Source organism: Galeopterus variegatus, unplaced genomic scaffold (genome assembly GCF_000696425.1).
Source record: "Galeopterus variegatus unplaced genomic scaffold, G_variegatus-3.0.2 Scaffold102, whole genome shotgun sequence".
Lineage (NCBI taxonomy): Eukaryota > Metazoa > Chordata > Mammalia > Dermoptera > Cynocephalidae > Galeopterus > Galeopterus variegatus.
In genome coordinates this window covers 960245-979406 of record NW_007726213.1, presented here as the reverse complement: position 1 = coordinate 979406, position 19162 = coordinate 960245, and the positions used below count along the sequence as shown (strand labels likewise).

Below are 19162 nucleotides of genomic sequence, written 5' to 3'. Positions count from 1 at the left end.
AAAACCTATCCTCCCACAGCTCCTGCGGCAGAGTTCTGCCCTAGTTCTCCTGCTCCTCTGGCACTTGGTCTCCTTCCCACACCCTGATTCAAGTGTTTCCCAAGGAGTTGTCTTTGGCCTTCTTCCCTTTCCTTCTACCCTCTCTCCCTTGGCAAGCTCCTTCAATCTAATGTTTCCTATAATCACCTCAAAAGAAAAGACTCCCAAATCTATAACCATGGCGCTCTATTCTATAATCTATACCCATGAATCTCTATTCTGGACTCCACTCCCATATTTCTAGATGCCCCCTACCCATATCCCACCTGAACTCAACATGTAGAGTAAAAATTGTATTCAATATCTTCTGTTCCAAAAAAAATTTCTCTTTCCGGATTGTGTCTCATTTTGTCAAAGCACCACCAGACTCCTGGTAATCTTAAACTTAAGTGTTATTGATGTCAGCCCTATCATACCAGCTGGGACTTCCTCTTGATTCTATTTCTGTAACGTTTTTTGGACAAGTTCTCTCCTTCCTCTCAATGCCTCTCATTTGCCTGAATTCAGATTCTCATAATTCTCACCTGGACTGGTGCTATTTGCATCTTTGTTTGTCTCCCTGAACTCTTTCAATTCCAAACTCTCTGCTATGAGATCAAATTTATTGAAGGTTAGATCTGATCAAATCATTCCCTAACTCAAAAAACATCAATAGTCAGTCAAGAGTTTAAACTCCACTAGTCTGCCAAGAAAGGTCCTCAAGCTGGCCCCAAACTCCTTTCTAGGCTTCTTTCCCACACTTCCTTTCAAGAATACAACACTGCGACCAAACCAAACCCTTGTACTATCTACCCCTGTCTGTCTCCCTATCTTTGTTCATGCTCTTTTGCACATCTTTGCACACTGCCTCACAAATAACTCCTATCATCCCTCAAGGCTCTCCAGAAATGCCAACTCTTTGATGAGCGCTTCCTTAATCTTTTTTGCAAGAAGTAATTTCCCTTCCCCTTTGAACTCTCAAAACTTAGGTATACGGTTCCTCTCCCTTGAAGGTATGAATCCCACGTAATTCAGCACTGAATACAGTGCGTTAGCTAACAAAATTTTGTTGAAATAATGAATTATCTAGTAAGTTTTTCCTCACCCTTTCCACATCTACAGGGGCACAGTCAGACCTGGGATTGACTCAACGCTCCTTACTAATGAGCTATGTGACCTCGGACACATTACTTAATCTCTCTGAGGAAAACTTTAGCCTCTTCATCAGCAAAATGGGAATAAATATAACTCACAGAGTTTTATGGGTTAAAACAAAACAAACACAACAATGTTCTAGGAGGTGCCTATCCGACACACAGTAGGTCCCAATTAGTACAAACTCCTTTCCCATTTCTCCCTTTTCACCCTTACTCTCTAATCTGAGAGCTCCCCAAATGACATGTTATAGGAAATGGTATGAATCAGACAAGGAACACTCCTCTATGAGTTCACTATGTACTTCCCAACAGTAAGGGCAGTGATCTTTGCTACCAAGCCATCCCACCAGAGGGCTACAAAGTGAAAAAATAAAATGCTTCCAAAGAGTATAATATTTTTAACTGTCAAACATTACCAGAGCAACTGAGGAACTATTTTGTTTTTTCTGGGAAATCACTGCAGTCAATAGAGCTTATCTAAAAGACTGCATTAAGGGAGTAAATGTTAAATGAGTCAAATTTTAGTTTGGAAGCAAAGGAAATTCCTTATACATATTAGAACAGAGCAATCATCAGCTACTTTCTCCAGCTCTAAACAACCCAATAGGACTATTTGAAATTATTTATATATCTCTGAGATATAAAAGTTGATAGGATATAGTGCAAATGGCACTGAACTCTGTAGATCTAATTCTGGCTCAGTTGCATACTGTTACTTTGGGCAAGCTGCTTATCCACTATTTGGGTTTGATATTCTCATCTATAAAAATGATATGGCTAGACAAGAAAACCTTATTCTAGGAAGAACTCCTTGTTAATCAATTTGTTCGGTAAACTTACTACAGGAAATACTGGCTTGCCAACCACCTTTGATGGTTAGCTGTAGAACTACTTTAAGTTGCAGATGATAGTGAGTGATGGCCCCTTTAGTTCCCCTCCAATTCTATGACTTTCAAGCCAAATTATAGCTTAGAAATTAAGAGGAACACCTTGAATCAGATGAACATAGATTCAGTTCCAGCTCTGCTATTTTTATATGACCACAATAAGTTTTTTCATCTCTCAAAGCCTCCATGTCCTCATCTGTAATTCAGTGATGATAAATTCCTGATAGGGGCCTTGTGAGCATTAAATAAGGTAGTGTGTATTAAGTTTTCAACATATGATAAATTCTCAATAAATGTTGGCTGCCATTATTATTTCTATTGTACCCTAAAATAATTTCCTTTTGCCAGTTTTGACCAATTTTTTTTTTTTTTTTTCTGACTGGTAAGGGGATCGCAACCCTCGGCCAGGTGTCATCTACACCACGCTCAGCCAGTGAGCCCACCGGCCATCCCTATACAGGATCTGAACCCGTGGCCTCGGTGCTACCAGCACCGCACACTCCTGAGTGAGCCACAGGGCCAGCCCCAGTTTTGACCAATTTTAATTATCGGTATTAGCTCAGGTAGAAAGTATGAAAAAAATAGTTTTAGAAATTTAAAATGAATTATTGAGACACAAAACCCAAATGCAATTTATGACTTTGGATTACATCCTAGCCCAGAATTTTTTTTCCTTTGCTATAAAGGGCTTAATGGGACAGCTGTTGAAATCTGAATGAGAATTATAAATTAGATGATGATATATATCAAAGCTAGTTTTCTGAGTTTGTCAATTGTACGGCAGGTATTTAAGAGAATGCCCTAGTGTTTCTGGAATAAACACTACAATACTTAGAGATAAAAGGGCTTTGTGTTTACAACTTACTCTCAAATGGTTCAAAAGAAAACGTACATATATTTTATGTATGTGTGGGGAGAGAGAGAGAGAGAGACTGTCAGTATTTGGGGGATCTAAGCAAAGAGTATACGAGAAATTCCGTATGCCTGCAACGTTTTAAAAGTCTGAAATTATCTTGGTATAAAATGGTATATATATTATATATGCAGAATGTTTTTATTTGTTTTATATACATGTTATTATATATGGATTGAATTATAAATATATATGGATTGAACAGTTGAATTTGATATATGTTATTTGTACACACAAATATATAATTCAACTACTTAAAACTATTTAATTTTGACCCACCCTATTTGCATTTGATTTTAAACCTCCCTGTTCAAATTGCTTACCAGTCTGCTTTTGTAAAGTAGTGCCACCATTTAGAATTAATTGCCCTACACATGAAACAAAATGACAAGTCATCTTGAATTAGTACTCAGAGACCTAAGTTTCACTTCAGCATTGTGAAGTCGTCCAAAGTCAAATTATGTTTTGAAACGAATGGAATTATCCTAGTCACAGGATGTGTATTAAACAATAACTGTCCAAGTGCCAGCCAGACCTGGCAGTGGCTTCTACTGCTGTTGCCACATCAAAGAAACATCCGCCTGGATTTTTCAGTGATAGCCGATGGAAAAGTAGTTGCATATTCCTTCTGCTGTTTCTAATGAAATCATTTTTACGACTCCAAATTTCAGCCATTCCCCAAATGGCTACTAGTGCCCTAACAAGTCTAAAGAAGAGCCAAAAACATTTGTGCAGCATCTCATCAGGCAACAGATTTTGTCAATACTAAATGAATGTTTTCCAGAAATTCTGGCTTTCCTTTTACCTTGCTAACAGAAACCTGTATTGCCTGTATTGGCCCACTCCAGCTCCTGTCCCCGAGGCAAGCCAATTCTCCTCCAAACATTTCAAGAAAAGAGAAAGACAGCAATGTTTCAGATGATAAGTGAAATTTACCTTACCTCACGTGGACAACAGCACTTTATGATCACAAAGAACTTTTACATAAATTATCCGATTTTCCCTTTACAGTAGTCCTCTGAGGAGTCCCATTTTAAAGATTAGAAAAGTGCGGTACAAAAATCAAAGAGACTTTTCTAAGATTTCAGAACCTTGCATGTATTTAGTGGAGAGCCAGAACCTATGTCTTTGTATTTCCAGAGAGAGGGGAAGCAGAAAATCACTGGGTGGCAAACTTTATGAGCTATAAACTTTTCGAAAGTAGGTTAAATGTGAAAATAAAACAATTGGCAACAATAGTATCTAAAGTACACTTCACTGAAAAAGTTGGATGGAATATTTCCCTGAGAATAAATACATATCACTCAGTATTTCATAAAGGGCAAAGCTCTAGAGGCCTGACTTCAAGTCCCAGCAAAACAACACATCAGGCATGGGAACTTAACATCTTCGACTCAGCCTCCACCTTCGTAAAACTGACATTCCTCACAGAGTTTTGGGAATGGACTTCTGTACACTGTAAAATTCTATATACATGCTATTAAACATCATATCTTTATAAAACTGAGTTCTTCGAGCCCCAAACAGATCATCTCACTGTTCCCAGCACTCAGTAAATGGCAAAAATCCTAGTCTCCTCCCTATTGCTCACTCTCATATTAAATCAAAGTCCCTTCGTAATCTGGCCTCAGCTCCTGACATTTCTCTATATTACCTTTCAATCCTGTCATACACTTTATGTGTCCTAACACTTCTTAAATTTCTACCACCATGCCTTTGCACATGCTCTGAAGTTCTTCCTGGGGCAACCTTACTACCCCCACCCTCATCTGGCTAATTCCTACGTGTCCTTCAAGACTCAGTGGAAGCTATTCTGGGAAGCCTTTCCCAAATCCTACGGTCTCATGCAAATACTTTGCTTTAAGCTTCCAGTGACCCAGCATACACTTCTTCACCACGATGCACCAAGTGTTAGTTTCATCTTTCCCTCTAGATCAACGCTTTCCAATAGCTTTCCAATAGAACTTTCTGCAATGATGGAAATAGTCTATATCTGACTTGTCTAATACAGCATAAATGTGGCTGATTCAACTAAGGAACTGAATTTTAAATTTTATGTAATTTTAATTACTCTAAATCTAAATGTAAAGAGCTACCCATGGCTAGTGGCTACAGTACTGGACAGCACAGCTCTGAAGAGACTATCCACTTTGAAGACGGAACCATGCTTGTGTCTGTGTCCTAGCACTTACCATAGGACCTAGCATAGACTAGGATTCAGTGCTTGTTGAAAGGATAACTGAATGTGCAAATATCTATAAACACTTCTTAATGTATTGTTGGGAAATGATTCTACCCAGTACTCCAAGCATTGTAGATCACCATATCAAATTTGGCCAAACCCAGTCACATCTCGTAAAGCACACCTCATTAAATAACATGGAAAAAACCCTCAGCAAATCATTCATTTCTCCTTAGGGCATGAAGCTTCACAATCACTCTTAAATAAATGACTTCCAGATGACTTCTGGACAAATGGTTACACTGTTTATGAAATATTACAATAGTCATGGCAGCATCGTTTTGGAATGTCAAAATCAACTACACTGTTTTATAAAGAAAAAACATAGGCTTTTTACCATGTTTATATTAACACGGAAAATAAATTCTCTTGAATGCCTAAAATATTGCCAGGATATAAAACACTATTTTGAAGGATTCTTTAAAAACAACATTCAGCTCTCCTAACTGAATTCATTTTTGAAATCCCATACAGTATTTGGAGAAGGTGTACCGACTTGATTTGACCAGCTTCATTACTGCAATAGCAGAATATGAAGAGAACATGACCTAGCTACAAAGAACTAGCAGTCAAATTCAATTTTGGTTCCAATTAAAACTCTCGGTTGACAGAATTCATGAGGTTGACATATGCTTGGTCATTTGAGATTTTAAGAAATCCAAGATGTGAACTTCACAAAGCAGAGATTAACTAGGTTTGACTCCACATCCAGGTCTTCACTAAAAAATCCCTCAAGGTATAACTGGCAATCAAAGGCCTCAGCAAAGATGGTCTGCACACAACGCCCCGTCCAGAACAAGGGGAGCTTCTCCATTTCTTGTCTGGGCATCACACATCCCACAAAGGTTACACAATGGCTGAACAGCCACTTGTTAATGTCCTTTCATCGCATAATTACTTCTGCAAAGAGAGACTAATCCGAACGTCTAAAACTATAAGTGAAATAAAAAGGAGGAGGTAAAACACCTTAAAGCTTGACGAGGGGGGTGGAGGTGGAGGCTTCAAATGCATAATTCACTCCTTCTTAACTCAATTTAAAATTTTAATTAAAAATGAATAATTATTATAAAATTATTAACGTTCATTATAGAAGAAAATATAGAAGGCAAAAATAAAATAAAACATGCAATTAATCCTTTTCCCTAAAGATAACATTTGGTATATATTCTACTTTTTTTTTCTTATGCACTTTTATTTTGGTTTGTTTGTTTAGCAGCTGGCCAGTATGGGGATCTGATCATTGACCTTGGTGTTATAACACTGTACTCTAACCAACAGAGCTAACTGACCAGACTCTTATGCATTTTTAAAATAGTAAGATAAATACTAGCTAGCATTTACATAACACTCACTCTGTTTCATGCACTGTCCTAGGCACTTAACATATATTAATTCATTCTGTCTTCACCAGAATGCTATGAGGAGGAACTATTATTATCTGTACCTTATAGACAAAGAAACTGAGCAGAGGGGGTTAAGTAATTTGACCTAGTTTGCAAACTTGTAAGTGGCAAACAATCTCCATTCAATTTTTGCTCTGGGAGCATTATGTTCAACTTAGTAGTGTGGGAAGAAAAATTTCTCCTTAACTTTATTAAATACTTATCTGCTATTTCAATACTTTTTCAGAAGAAGAAGCATAATATGTATATCTTATTTGACTCTTGTTCCCCATTCTAGGGAAGGGGTCAAGCTAAGATAGGAGATATTCACTGACTTGGATCCAATACTCAAACAGCTGGGCCATATGACACAATCTGTAAGATGAATTTAGTTTCCTCTAGGGCTATACCTCTTCGAAGTTCTTAGTATTAAACTGTCACCTTCCTACCTCCACATATTACATAATCCATTAGCTTAGCCTTTAAAAGCCTATATTAACTTGATTCAAATCTGATTTTATTTTTCACCTGGGTGCTTAAAATATAATATATGGTTCCTATTCCTTTAAAATATATTCCTTTAAAAGTGCCTACTTTGATTACGGACTTCAAAAAAGTGTGGAGAGCACAACAAAATGGAGGCTAAAACAAATAGAAAACATGTTTCTGTAATGCAAACTGTTAAACTGGAAATGTGAGATGAAACTAACAAGTTCAGAAACTCTCTTAATGAAAAGGTGCTCTCAGAGACCCGGAGGATGGTCCATGCCTTCACTCCAACCTTCAAAGGTCATCAGCAAAAGTCCGTGGGGACCTACACTCAGTTTTCTGTTGGTTTGCTGTAGATGTTGTCTGTTGCACCATGACCTTGAAACACCTTGTGTTATTTTTTATGATTCTGTTACCCATACAGCAACCACTCTGGCAATAATGGTAATTATACAGCAGCCTTGTTATCTCAGGATAACACTGTAATTAACTTGTGTCACTGCAGCATTCATGGTTATAATAACTGTAGCAAAAAAAGTCCTATGGAAGTAGCATGTTTTAGTTCTGGCTTTCAAAAATAACTTCAGCAATTGCACTGCTTAAAAAATCAAGTTAGTTTTCCCTCCAAAATATAATTTCCTCTGCACAAATCCCACTGAAACTAAGCTATCTGAATGTCCCCTAACAGGAATCATTAGGCTATTTCTGTAGCAAAAGCTTCCAAAGAGAATGGGGGAGGGGTGAAACCACATGCACATACATTTCTCAAAACAATACTTACAGCTCTTCTAGAAAAGGAAAGTTCTTAAATGCATCTTCTGGTAATTGAGTAATGTTGTTCATACTGATATCCCTGGAAAACATTAAAGTTGAGAATACTGTTATCTAAGTGATATTATGCTTAAAACATTTAATCTAACAAAAAACTAATTTAGATGCTGAAATTTTGTAAAGAAGCAAGAAAAATGAGGATGGACAACTTATAGAAGAATAGTCATAATTTGGCTTTACAATGCAATTCTCAGTAAACATAGAACAGTTAAATCTTTTATTACAAATTATGTCTCATAATTTAGAAATATGCTCAGATCCTTTGTTTTCCTTTTTTAAGTATCCTTGGAAAAAAATGTCTCAAACTATCTACAATGAGTAGGCAAGTGTGGCTTCCCAGTGCTCTGGTATTCAAAGTGCCAGATCTGCAGATGAGGGTGGCTTCTGGAGTCACTGTCAAGGACAATAAAAGCATGTCCTAGCTCTAACCTAGTCATATTTTCTTCAAAACCTACAAGTCCTCCAGGTAAAAGTTGTAAGTGGATTTCATTTTTAGCCTATGAACAGAGCAGGCTAGAAACAAGTGCATACATGATAGGTATGCAGTCCATTTCCAATTTTCCCTTAGAGCGTCAGCAGAAAGGAGAGAACTCACTCAACGATGTAACTCCACAATTAACTAGTTCAAACAGCTAAAAAACACTTTATTAGCCATTCCCCTCTTCCTTGGCAGCTGCCTTTTGAATTGGCTTTCTTTTCTATACTCCACTTGGTATCAACGCCGTGAAAGGCAGGTTAAGGCAGCCTCCTCCAGGGAAGGTCCCAGAGCGCATTTGGTCAGTGGAGTGCCCCCCCTCAGGCTCCTCTGTCTCTTATCTGTTGCTTAATTCTGTGGCTGAGCCCTCAGGTCTCTCCTCCCTAGAAATTGTCATGAAATATCATGTGTGTGCCATTCCCATTAGGAGATATACATATTAGTATATGGAAACAGAAGAAAAATCAAGCACACCAAAGTCAGCTAACAACACCAACAGTATGTTATTTTCTTTTAAAGAAGGTGACGCCTTCAGTACCAAGGTAGGCAAGTCCCTTCTCCTCATCTTTCCTCTCACTAAAATTTATAAACAAAATTTGCATCCCTTTTCCAGACCTGCTTTGAGCCTTTCTCAAAGCAGATCTGGAAAACTTTTTTGGCTTGGAAATAACAGTAACAACAGAAACAAAGACGGCAGGAGCAGCAGCTAACACATGAATGCTCATCACATGAATGCTCATCACAGGGAAACTGAGGCTTACAGTTTCCTCTGTTTAAATTCCCCAACAGCATTCGATAAGCGGTGTATTAGGAAATGTAAACTCCGGAGCCCATGATCTTAACTGCAAATGATGAGCCTTCTTAAGTATTATTTGAATACTGTTACTTCTCTCCAGTGGAAGTCCAGATATAAAGCAAACCCTTGAGTCCTACACCAAGGTTAAAAAGTAGGAAGAAGAATGCCCCCAAGACCTTGGCAAAATCATCAATAAATCCTAGGAACAGTACTTCACCTTTACAATTGAAAAAGAGGGAGAACTCTGAATAGCTTTAGCAATTGAGGAACCAAAGTTCATACACATTCCTTAGAGCAAAACACTTCCCTTTAGATGAATCTTATAACCATAGAAACTCACAGGCATTCAAAAATTTTATATCAATAAAAACAACTCAAATTGTACTAAAGGTAACATAAGAAAAACAAAATTAATATACTTCTCCAGGAATTATTATTTTTAAACCCAGGTGCAAATACTACTTTAGTCAGCGATCATTATCCCTGGGGTAGGGGAGAGGGAACCCTTAGTATTTTATACACACTCTAGCAATATATTGGAGAAATAGCACCAAAATAGGGGTCAGAAGAAAAGGCTCAACTCCTGGCACTGCATGATCCTGGGCCTCAGTCTGCTCATCTGTAAAATGAAGGAGTTAAACTGATTGGTCGGGTGATTTCCTGGCCTGACATGATACAGTCCTATGATTCACGTTTTTCTGTAGTTTTTTCATGGAGAAGCCCACCCTCGCTGATGAAAACACATGAGGTTCATTGTATGGAATGTTTCTGAAAAATTTACCATAACGCAAAATGTAAAGGCTATTAGTTTGTCATTATAAAACTACTGAGTCACTACCGCTAGAAACACATTTGGCCTTAACCCATAAATTCATTCTTAAAAATACAACAAAATTTGTAATCATACTGAAAGGCAAAATAATAATCTGATATGAGTAAACAGTGATTCTGAAAATATCACATAGATTTGGTGCTTGTTAGTCATTCCAATAAAAAGAGAAAGACAACAATAATTTATTGCTTTACAAAATTAGGTACTCCATACAGTTTCCTGTAACCTAGGCACACTTGAATTCAGGTGAGTATCATATTAACAGAACAACTGATTAATTGCTTCATCAGAAAAAGGTCTGGAGAGAACTGATTAATTGCCTCACCAGAAAAAGACACATATAATTAGAGACAATTTACACTACACTATTCTCTGCATTCCAATTTTTAAAAACACACACATATACACTTCTCTCGTTTTTTCCCCTAAGAGTAGCAAGACAAAACAGGTAGTTTTGCTGTGAGCTGTAAATGCAATTAGTGGGACTCCACATTTACAAACTACTATACATTAAACACATGGTGAGGTCTCCTTTCAACATTTCAGATTCAGGAGCAACACTTTCAAATTTTTCTGAATTCCACACACCCAGAAAGGTTCTCTCTTTATAGGTGTTTTCCCTCATACTTTCTGGGCTTCAGTTACAAGACATTTATGAATAAAGTGAAAAAGGGGAGGGGAAGGGGAAGCTACAAGATGTTATCTCCAGAGAAGCTCTGGAAACATGTGGTTACAGAGTTTAAGGTGGGTGGGTACTCATTTAAAATAATGAGGGCTAATGGTGATAAACAACCTAGACAGTCCTACCAGTAGATTCTAGACCTGACATCACCAACACCCACAAGAGAATACAAAGTACATAAACTTTATAAATAAGAGGTTACAAACGATGCTGGGGATGATGAGTTAACTGTTAACAATTTACAAATGAAAGCCCTATGTCAATAATTACAAAATATATGAGATTCATAAGCCATACACATTATTAAAAAATATAACTAAAAGAAACCTGTTTAAAGATTTCTTGGCTAGAAGATGCTCTTATAGATCAGTGCCTTCAAGTTCATATGAGCAATGCAATCTTACTATTAACATCAGTAATTAAACTCAGTGAGATTCGCCATCCTGGGTTCCTACCAAGAAATAAATGTAACATAGAAAATTTTTTTAAAAAGCATACAAGGTCAAAGAACCACCAACTCACAAACATCTCTGAAGGGCAATTTCAAGAGAGTGATGGCCTTACTTGGAGCTAGCCTTGAGTAGCCGAAAGTGTACAGGCTTTGGAGACAGACCAAGGTTTACCTACGGATTCACTAACACTAGCTGTGTGATCTTTATCAAGCTGCTCATCGTTTCTGAGCCCTGGATTCTTCATTTGTAGAATGGAGGCAGTAATAACTGAACTTTGTAGATTGCTGTGAAGATCAGAAAATGTCACATCACTTAACATAAGCTCAACAAGAAACAGCTATTATCTTATCATCATGTATGTTTTTGCTGCTCCTGGAAGCCATCTGAATCCAGAGGATCAAGACCGTGCTAAGAGGAGGCCAAGCATCCCACTGTACTTGGTGACCTTAGCAGAAAGAACTCACTTTTATAGAAGAGAATGCTGCAGAAGACCTAGAACCTGGAGTTGTTCCTAAATACAAAACTAAACTCTAGACCTCCAGAAGTCAAACTTTTTAAGCTGGAAGAGCCCTCTGAGCCCTCTAATAGTTCATTTAAAAAGTAAATAAATAAAAGTTGAGAACCAGGTATTGAGAGTCATGCACTCTTAAATAAAAATAAATTGTATTTTTACAGGAAATTTTTAGATGGATAAGAAAAGACGAGATCCATTCTCAAAAAGATTATGATGATGTTGAGCAGTTCAATGATAATGCTGGGGATAGAACCCAAAACTTTCATTTAGAAGGATGGAAGAGGGGGTAAGAAGACGCTTGAATCTATCTTTTCTGAGTATATTTGTTTTCATCACAGATTTATTTATAATTAGATCTCTCATACACCAACTGGAACAGCAGAAGTCAACACAACATACTACTCCCAACTTTTTACCACAGAGATCAGAAATAGAAAATCACATCAGCTAACTAGAAAAAGAAACATGAAAACTCAAATACTAGCAGTCACTTACTTCAAAACTAAAATTTAATGGGTGCAATTGTTTAATTGAAACTCCAAATCTCCCCAGTGGTTTAACTCTCATCTTTTTTCCCCCATAAAGTTCACTAGTGCTAAAGTATCTACGGAGTAAAGAAGAATATCATGTTTCAACAAGGAACCTTTTAAAATCCCTGTAAAATGCTCCCTAAGCAAGCCTAACCTGTTTGCTGGTGGCAAGTGTGTACCACAGTGGACTCTGCCATCGCCGGGGTGCCCTCACTGGGTCTGGGCCTTCTGCCACAGGATTATTTAATTTCAAATATACTGTGATTGACCCAGTGTTATCTAAATGCGAATAAACCCTCCTATCTGTATTAGATAAAACTGTACTGCCACTGCCATACTGTTGATTATATCTCAAATATTACCTGGTAGTTTAAAAAAGTCACTAAATTACATACAGTTTCTAGAGAACACAGGGTTCTCTAATTGTGTTCTCTGGAGGGAGAAAATAGTAGTGATGTCCTTAAACTCATAAAACACATGTTGATAATGATTAAGAACAAATACTCTCCAAGTGACTTTTCCAGGGTCTTTGGTAATCAACCAGAAATTTCAGGCAGTCTCTAGTTAACAGATATCTACAGTATAATGAAAACAAAAAAACGAGAACTGTGAGAAATGCCTACAGCAGAACAAATTTGAAGGGAAGTCTTCTCAAAGGGAAGGCTTTTTCTCTCTCTCTCTCTCTCTCTCATTCACAAGTAGTACAGACACACATATCAGCAAAATGCTAGTCAGCTTATTAGAAATTTAATTTCCATATCTTGGAGCAAGTAATCTCTTTTTCTCCTGACCTGTTTACAATAATAAAAGTAACATTATGTTAATTTTTTTTTTTTTTTCCTTTTTTTGTCTTTTTTCGTGACAGGCAAGGGATCGCAACCCTCAGTGTCGTGACCGTACCGGGCCGGGACGGGCCACGGGATCACAACCCTCGGTGTTGCTCCCGCCCCTTGCTCAGCCAGTGAGCGGCCGGTCTGTATGTGGGATCCGAACCCTCGGCGGGAGCGCCACCGCGCTTCCCAATCGGCGCACTATAGCAGTGCGCCACCGGGCCGGCCCAACATTATGTTAATTTTTAAAAACTTGAAATACAGAGAAAACCAGCCACCATATCAATACCCAGAGACAACCACTGCCATATCTCACAGATATCATTACAGATTTTTTTCTATGTATGGTAGATATTTTTATAAAGATGAAATTATATCATTATCATTTTGAACATATTCATCTTTTGACACCTAAGATTCTTCATTTGCAAAATGAAAAGAAAACTTATCTGAAAATATCTTTAATGAAGGTGTAAATATTAAAGTCTAATCTATATCAATGCTACTTTTGGCAGATAATACATCCATTTTGACTTGGGAGCATTTCTGCTACTGAAAGCCACTATGCCAAAAGGAAAATGAGGTTAATTGAGAGTTTTCCTTTACAGGAGAAAAGGAGATACCCTATTATCCATTTAACAGTATTTACAAAGTACCATTATCCACATAGGGAGACTTTCATGTCAAAAGAGATACTGACAGTTATTTTTTGTATTAAAATCCATCAGTCCACTCACTCTATTCTTAACTTGCTATTGCTGTTTAAGATACTGCTGCAATATTCAATTAAATCTAACTTTTTAAATATTGCATTATTGCATTTTGAAAGCAATAAGAACTACATATCCATGAATATACTCCTCTTTACACTGCAGAAATGAGGCCAAACAGTATGCATGCCATTTTACTAAGATTTTGCTCCAGAGATATTTTTCTGAACCTACATGTTTTAGTACTATGAGAATCCAACTAGATGTCACAGTAGGCATCCTTCTAAATGTCTTGTGCATCATTTCTACTACAAACAGTTTTGGACAGCAGGATAAACTGACTCCACACTATCTGGCATCTTTCCTTGTGTTTCAAGTACCAAGGCTCAAGTACCAAGTGCTTCCCAGCAGAAGGAATCCAAAACTTGCTTCTCTGCAGCCTTGGAATCCTTAGGAGGACAACTGCCATGACAACCATATTGACAATTAAAAATAAATGTTATCAAAGTTATCAACATGTAAAGTCAATATCTATTTAAGGTACCTTGAACACCCTAGTATATGAGGGTACTTCATTAAATTCATGGAAAGATTCGTACTATCTTTTAATCCTATTTTCCCATGGGCTTTTAAAAGTACCCTTGTATGATCTGCCTAACAATGCATAAAGGTTATGGAAAATACTAGCTTCAAATCTATTTAAAAAAATAATAAAAATAAAGACTTTTTGCTATAGATGAAGAATGTTTAAATTTTATGATCATCTGCCTTCATGGATTAAACCTCTATTTTGGCACCTTTTAGAATTTTTCCATTGAAGACTTTCGAAGCTGTATTGTCATTGCTGAAAAAATGAAGACAGGAAACAGAGTGGGAGGAAACAGTTGCAAAATACATATCAGATAATGGATTTGTATTATATTATAGGAAGAACTCTCAAAATCAATAATAAGAAAGCAAGCCCAACTTTAAAATGGACAAAGTTTTGAACAGATACTTCATCAAAGAAGATGCACAAATGGCAAAGAAGCACACAAAAAGATGGTCCACATTATTTAGGAAATGCAAATTAAACCATAATGAGATACCACACAACTATTAGAATGTCTAAAATTTTAGAAAGTAGTAGTTGACAAGACCAAATGTTCACGATGATGTAGAGCAACTGGAACTATTGTACACTGCTGATGAAAATGCAAAATGAAACAACCGCTCTGGAAAACAGTTTGGTAGTTTCTTATACAATTAAACTTACACTTAATTACTATATGACCCAACAATCCTAGGTATAGATACTATAATACAATTGCAGAAAACTGGAAACAACCTGAATTTCCAACCTGATACCCTTCCTAAATATCCTGAATGGATAAAGAAACTTTGGTAAAACTACACGATGGAATATTATCCAGCAAAAAAAAAAAAAAAAGGAACAGACTACTGATACAAGCAACAACATGGATGAATCTCAACTACCTTATGCTAAGTCAAAGCAGCCAGATGCAAAAGGCTACATATTTTATGATTTCATGTATATGGCATTCTGTAGAAGGTGAACTTACAGAGATAGATCAGTAGTAGCCAATGGCTGGGGGTGAGGGGAGTGGAGGGGAAGGGTTGGCTGCAAAGGAACACAAGAGAACTTTCTGGGATGATAGAAATGTTCTATATCTTGATTTTGATAACAGTTACATGATTATACAATTTTTCAAAACTCTCAGAATTGTATATTAAAAACTATGAATTTTACTGTATGTAAATTAAGCTTCAATAGCTGTGTTGCCTTTTTACAAATAAGAGCATATATGATCCTACCTTCTCACATTTCCTGCACAGGAAAAAAATAATTCATCATATGTCTAGACGTCCTCTCTTCAAACCCTACCCAAAACCAAAAAAATGCAATGCACAGCACTGGCTTGAGAATCAGGAAACTTGGGGCTCTTTTTTTGTTTTGCCTTTTTTATTTCTGCTATTAACTCACAGCAGGACGTTGGGCCCAGCCTCTCTTTACTGAGCACCTATTAGGTTCGTGCCTGGGTGCTGGGATGAGTGAGGCATAGTCTCTATCCTTAAGACCTTTCTGAGGCTGTTGGAGAGATGATGACAAAACAAGTAAATACTATGATACTTGTGGCCCGGCAAGGGGAGATGATCAAATCAGACTTGGAGCTCAAGAAAGACTTCCGCTGGCGGGGCTCCTGTGCTGACGCAGAAAGGTGTTACTCTACAGAGAGCGTTATTTCGATCTGTGGTCTCACTTATGAGGTTGGCAACGTTTCTCAGTACAGACACAGGGCCATTCTTCATTACTTAAGACAATCCTGCTCACTAGGGCATTTGCCATGCCTGTGCCCAGTGCACTAATCTAGTGCAACCGAAAATACTCCCAAACACTTCTAACCTTCCCTTAGGAAACTGGTAATACGAAGAGAGACATGAAATCTATTTAGAGGGTGGCAAACAATATCTTTTAAAAGAAAAATAATTGAATAGCTAATATGAAAGTTAAATATATCACATGTAAAAATAATAGGTATTGTTTGATGACAATTATTTAGATTTTTATATACATTATATATATGATATACACACATATATACTCATATACACACACACTTACATGTGCTCATGATATAAAACGTAGTCCACATCGGGTTAATAGTAAAAAAAAAAAAAAAAAAAAAAAAAAACACTGAAAGCCTCTGAGCTTGATAACATGTATCTTGGGGGTGAAGGGATGCCTCTCAGGTAGAGAAAAACACACTCAAATGAGATGAACCATCAAGAAATTAGAGAATTACAAGCAGTATGGTCAAAAAAGATAAGACCATCAAGGAATTCAAGCATTACAATTGGTATGGCTGCAACTGGCAAGAGAAGCTACCAAGATAAGCAGAAAGTACATACCCAAAGGCCTTACATGTGACCTTTAGAAACCAGAACATGTTTCTAAAAGCATGGAAAGCTGTCAACAAAGTTTAAGCATGTCAAGGTTGCTGTAGAAAGATCATTCCAGCAGCTATATATGGGATGAAAAGAAGGGAACCTAGGAAAAAGAAATCCAGCCCCTCTGGATTTCAGCTTCCTCTACAGTAAAATATTTTTTACTCACTAACTTCTAAAGCCCTTTCCAAATCTATCATTATGACTCCTACTTTGGCATTCCTGCTTCTGCACATTCCATGCATAATTGGTAGAAAATAAGAAACCCTTCGATTCATGTTTTTCCTATCTATACAAAGGTACTTCAAAGAGTTCGTGGAAAAATAGAATTGAAAGATAATTTGAATCTTTCCATGAACTTTTTAAAGTACCCTTATATATATAGGCACATTTGCTTGTGTTAGCAAGAGTGTGAATGAGCACGGACTTAAACATACCCCCTTCAGAATTATAAGAGCTTAGCAATTAACAAAGACGCATGACTTCATTTCCAAAGGTAATATTTTATGCCATAATGTTTATGCTCTGATGAAGCAATACAGCCTAGAAGACATTTAAGGGTGTGTTTTTCGAGGAGATGCTAACCCTACATGTTAGAAAAGAGAGAACAAGACACTGATATGCAAATATCATACCATAATGAAAGGCATGTGTGGCTTAAATTACACATCCTTAAAAGGGTAACTTTAAAAAATAAAACTAGTCAGGGCTAATTCAATATTTTCAAATATTAGATCAAGTTCAGCTTCTTTTGTGTTTTTCTTTTTGTCTTTATAAACACAGACTCATTTTTTTCAAATGTGAGATGTATTCTAAAGAGAAAAATATAAAATGCTCTAATTCTGGAGAAATGTTTACTAAATGACAAAGAGAAATCAATGCCAAAGGCAAAAAGAACATTATTTTCCTTTCTACAATTTGATAAAGTACCCTACCATCTGGCATCACACGGAATAAACAAGGGTTAAACTATAATACTCCCTGTTTTCTTCCTACCTAACGGGTGTTCTCAGGCATTCTTTGGGTGTCAACAGCTGTTCTGGTAACCCTACGATGACAAAACAGTGTTCATTACCAGCCAAGACACACAGACAAAATGCTATTTCAATAGTCCATTTAACATCAACAAGAAGTATTGTAAGGATTATCATCTGGGCAGATTGGAAACACTCAATTACTTCATCCTAGCAGACAAAATGCACTATTCATAAAGAAATCAATCCAACAGCACTTATTATAGTAAATATTCTAATTAACTAAATGGTTTGTGTTTTATTACAGCTACACTTATTAACATCACTGATAGGAAAACATGACTTCACGGTCCCTGTCTCAAACATGCAGGCCCATGAAAACTTCTGTTTAGATGCATATTTTTTCAGCTTCAGCTCATAACCAATTAATGGGCTGTGAAGTCATTTTAATAGATCGTATCCAAATTTTTTTTAAAAATTGAAAGAGGAAAAAATAGAAAAGAAAAATGTCAGAATGCATCAAATGCAGTAAAGGCAAGTATTGTTTCAGGAAATTTTGTTTCAGCATGTGTGTGCTTCTCTCCTACTGATCACAAAGTCTGAATGTGCTGGCTTAGTCTCAAGTTTGCATGCACTCATATTGTCTGTGAAGTAGAGTCAGAACCACGAGTTCAAGAAATTGGGTATTCAAGCCAAACATTTCTTTTTTCCTCCATCTAAACTGAATCAAAACTACAGCTGCTTTTCCAGCACCACAATGTTGGCCCAGTGAATTTAGAAACTTTTTCCCTTGTTCACACCCTCGTTCTGTCCTATATTAGTGACCTAAACTCCCTAAAACTGACAGCAACAGTATGAGAGAATGCCACTGAGATCCATGCAGTATTTAAAAGACTTCATCACACTATTACTTTCGACTGTTGGAATAGAACTGATGACCAGCTCATTTAACTCAATTTCTGCTCTGCTATCCTGAGCTCTATTGGGGTGTCTAGAAGTATATAATAACTTCGTGACTTTTTTTTTCACTTACTGTGCATTAAATGTTTATACATAACCTTGATAAAACCATTCCTAGATAATGTAATAATTTTAAGGTTAAAAAAAGAAAACAAGAAAAAAAAAACAAACACAAAAAAACCTGTACTCCTGTAAATCCTTTCTAATGCCCCAAATCCAAAAGGAGACTCCCAGTAAGCACTGCTGGTAGATCTAATAATTGGCCTAGGAAAGAGCAGCCCCAATTACCAAGACTCTGAGGCACTGACCTCATTATGTTGAGGCAAGAGGAAAATTCTAAATGATGAGGCCATCTATACCCTGGAGACCAGCTGCCAACGGTCAAGGTCTGAACCCAAAAGGCAGGCTCTCTGGGATTTCACCATCACCATAAAGCAGGCTTGTGGAGCAATCACTTCCCTCCAGGCCATGAGGCATGCAGAGACCCCTCCCAAACACACTCTGGCGCACGCGCGCGCGCGCACACACACACACACACACAC

The 19162-nt window shown here is 37.1% G+C and overlaps 1 protein-coding gene across 1 annotated transcript in view; it reads right to left on the bottom strand.

Annotated features, from left to right (window-relative positions):
- LGR4 (leucine-rich repeat containing G protein-coupled receptor 4) overlaps positions 1–19162 on the bottom strand; it is a gene marked incomplete at its 5' end in the record, with an annotated part of 101843 nt that overhangs the window by 43168 nt on the left and 39513 nt on the right. Inside the window, one exon of the mRNA XM_008584247.1 lies at positions 7870–7941. Coding sequence (XP_008582469.1) covers positions 7870–7941 — 72 coding nt within the window. The remainder of the gene's footprint in view (positions 1–7869; positions 7942–19162) is intronic.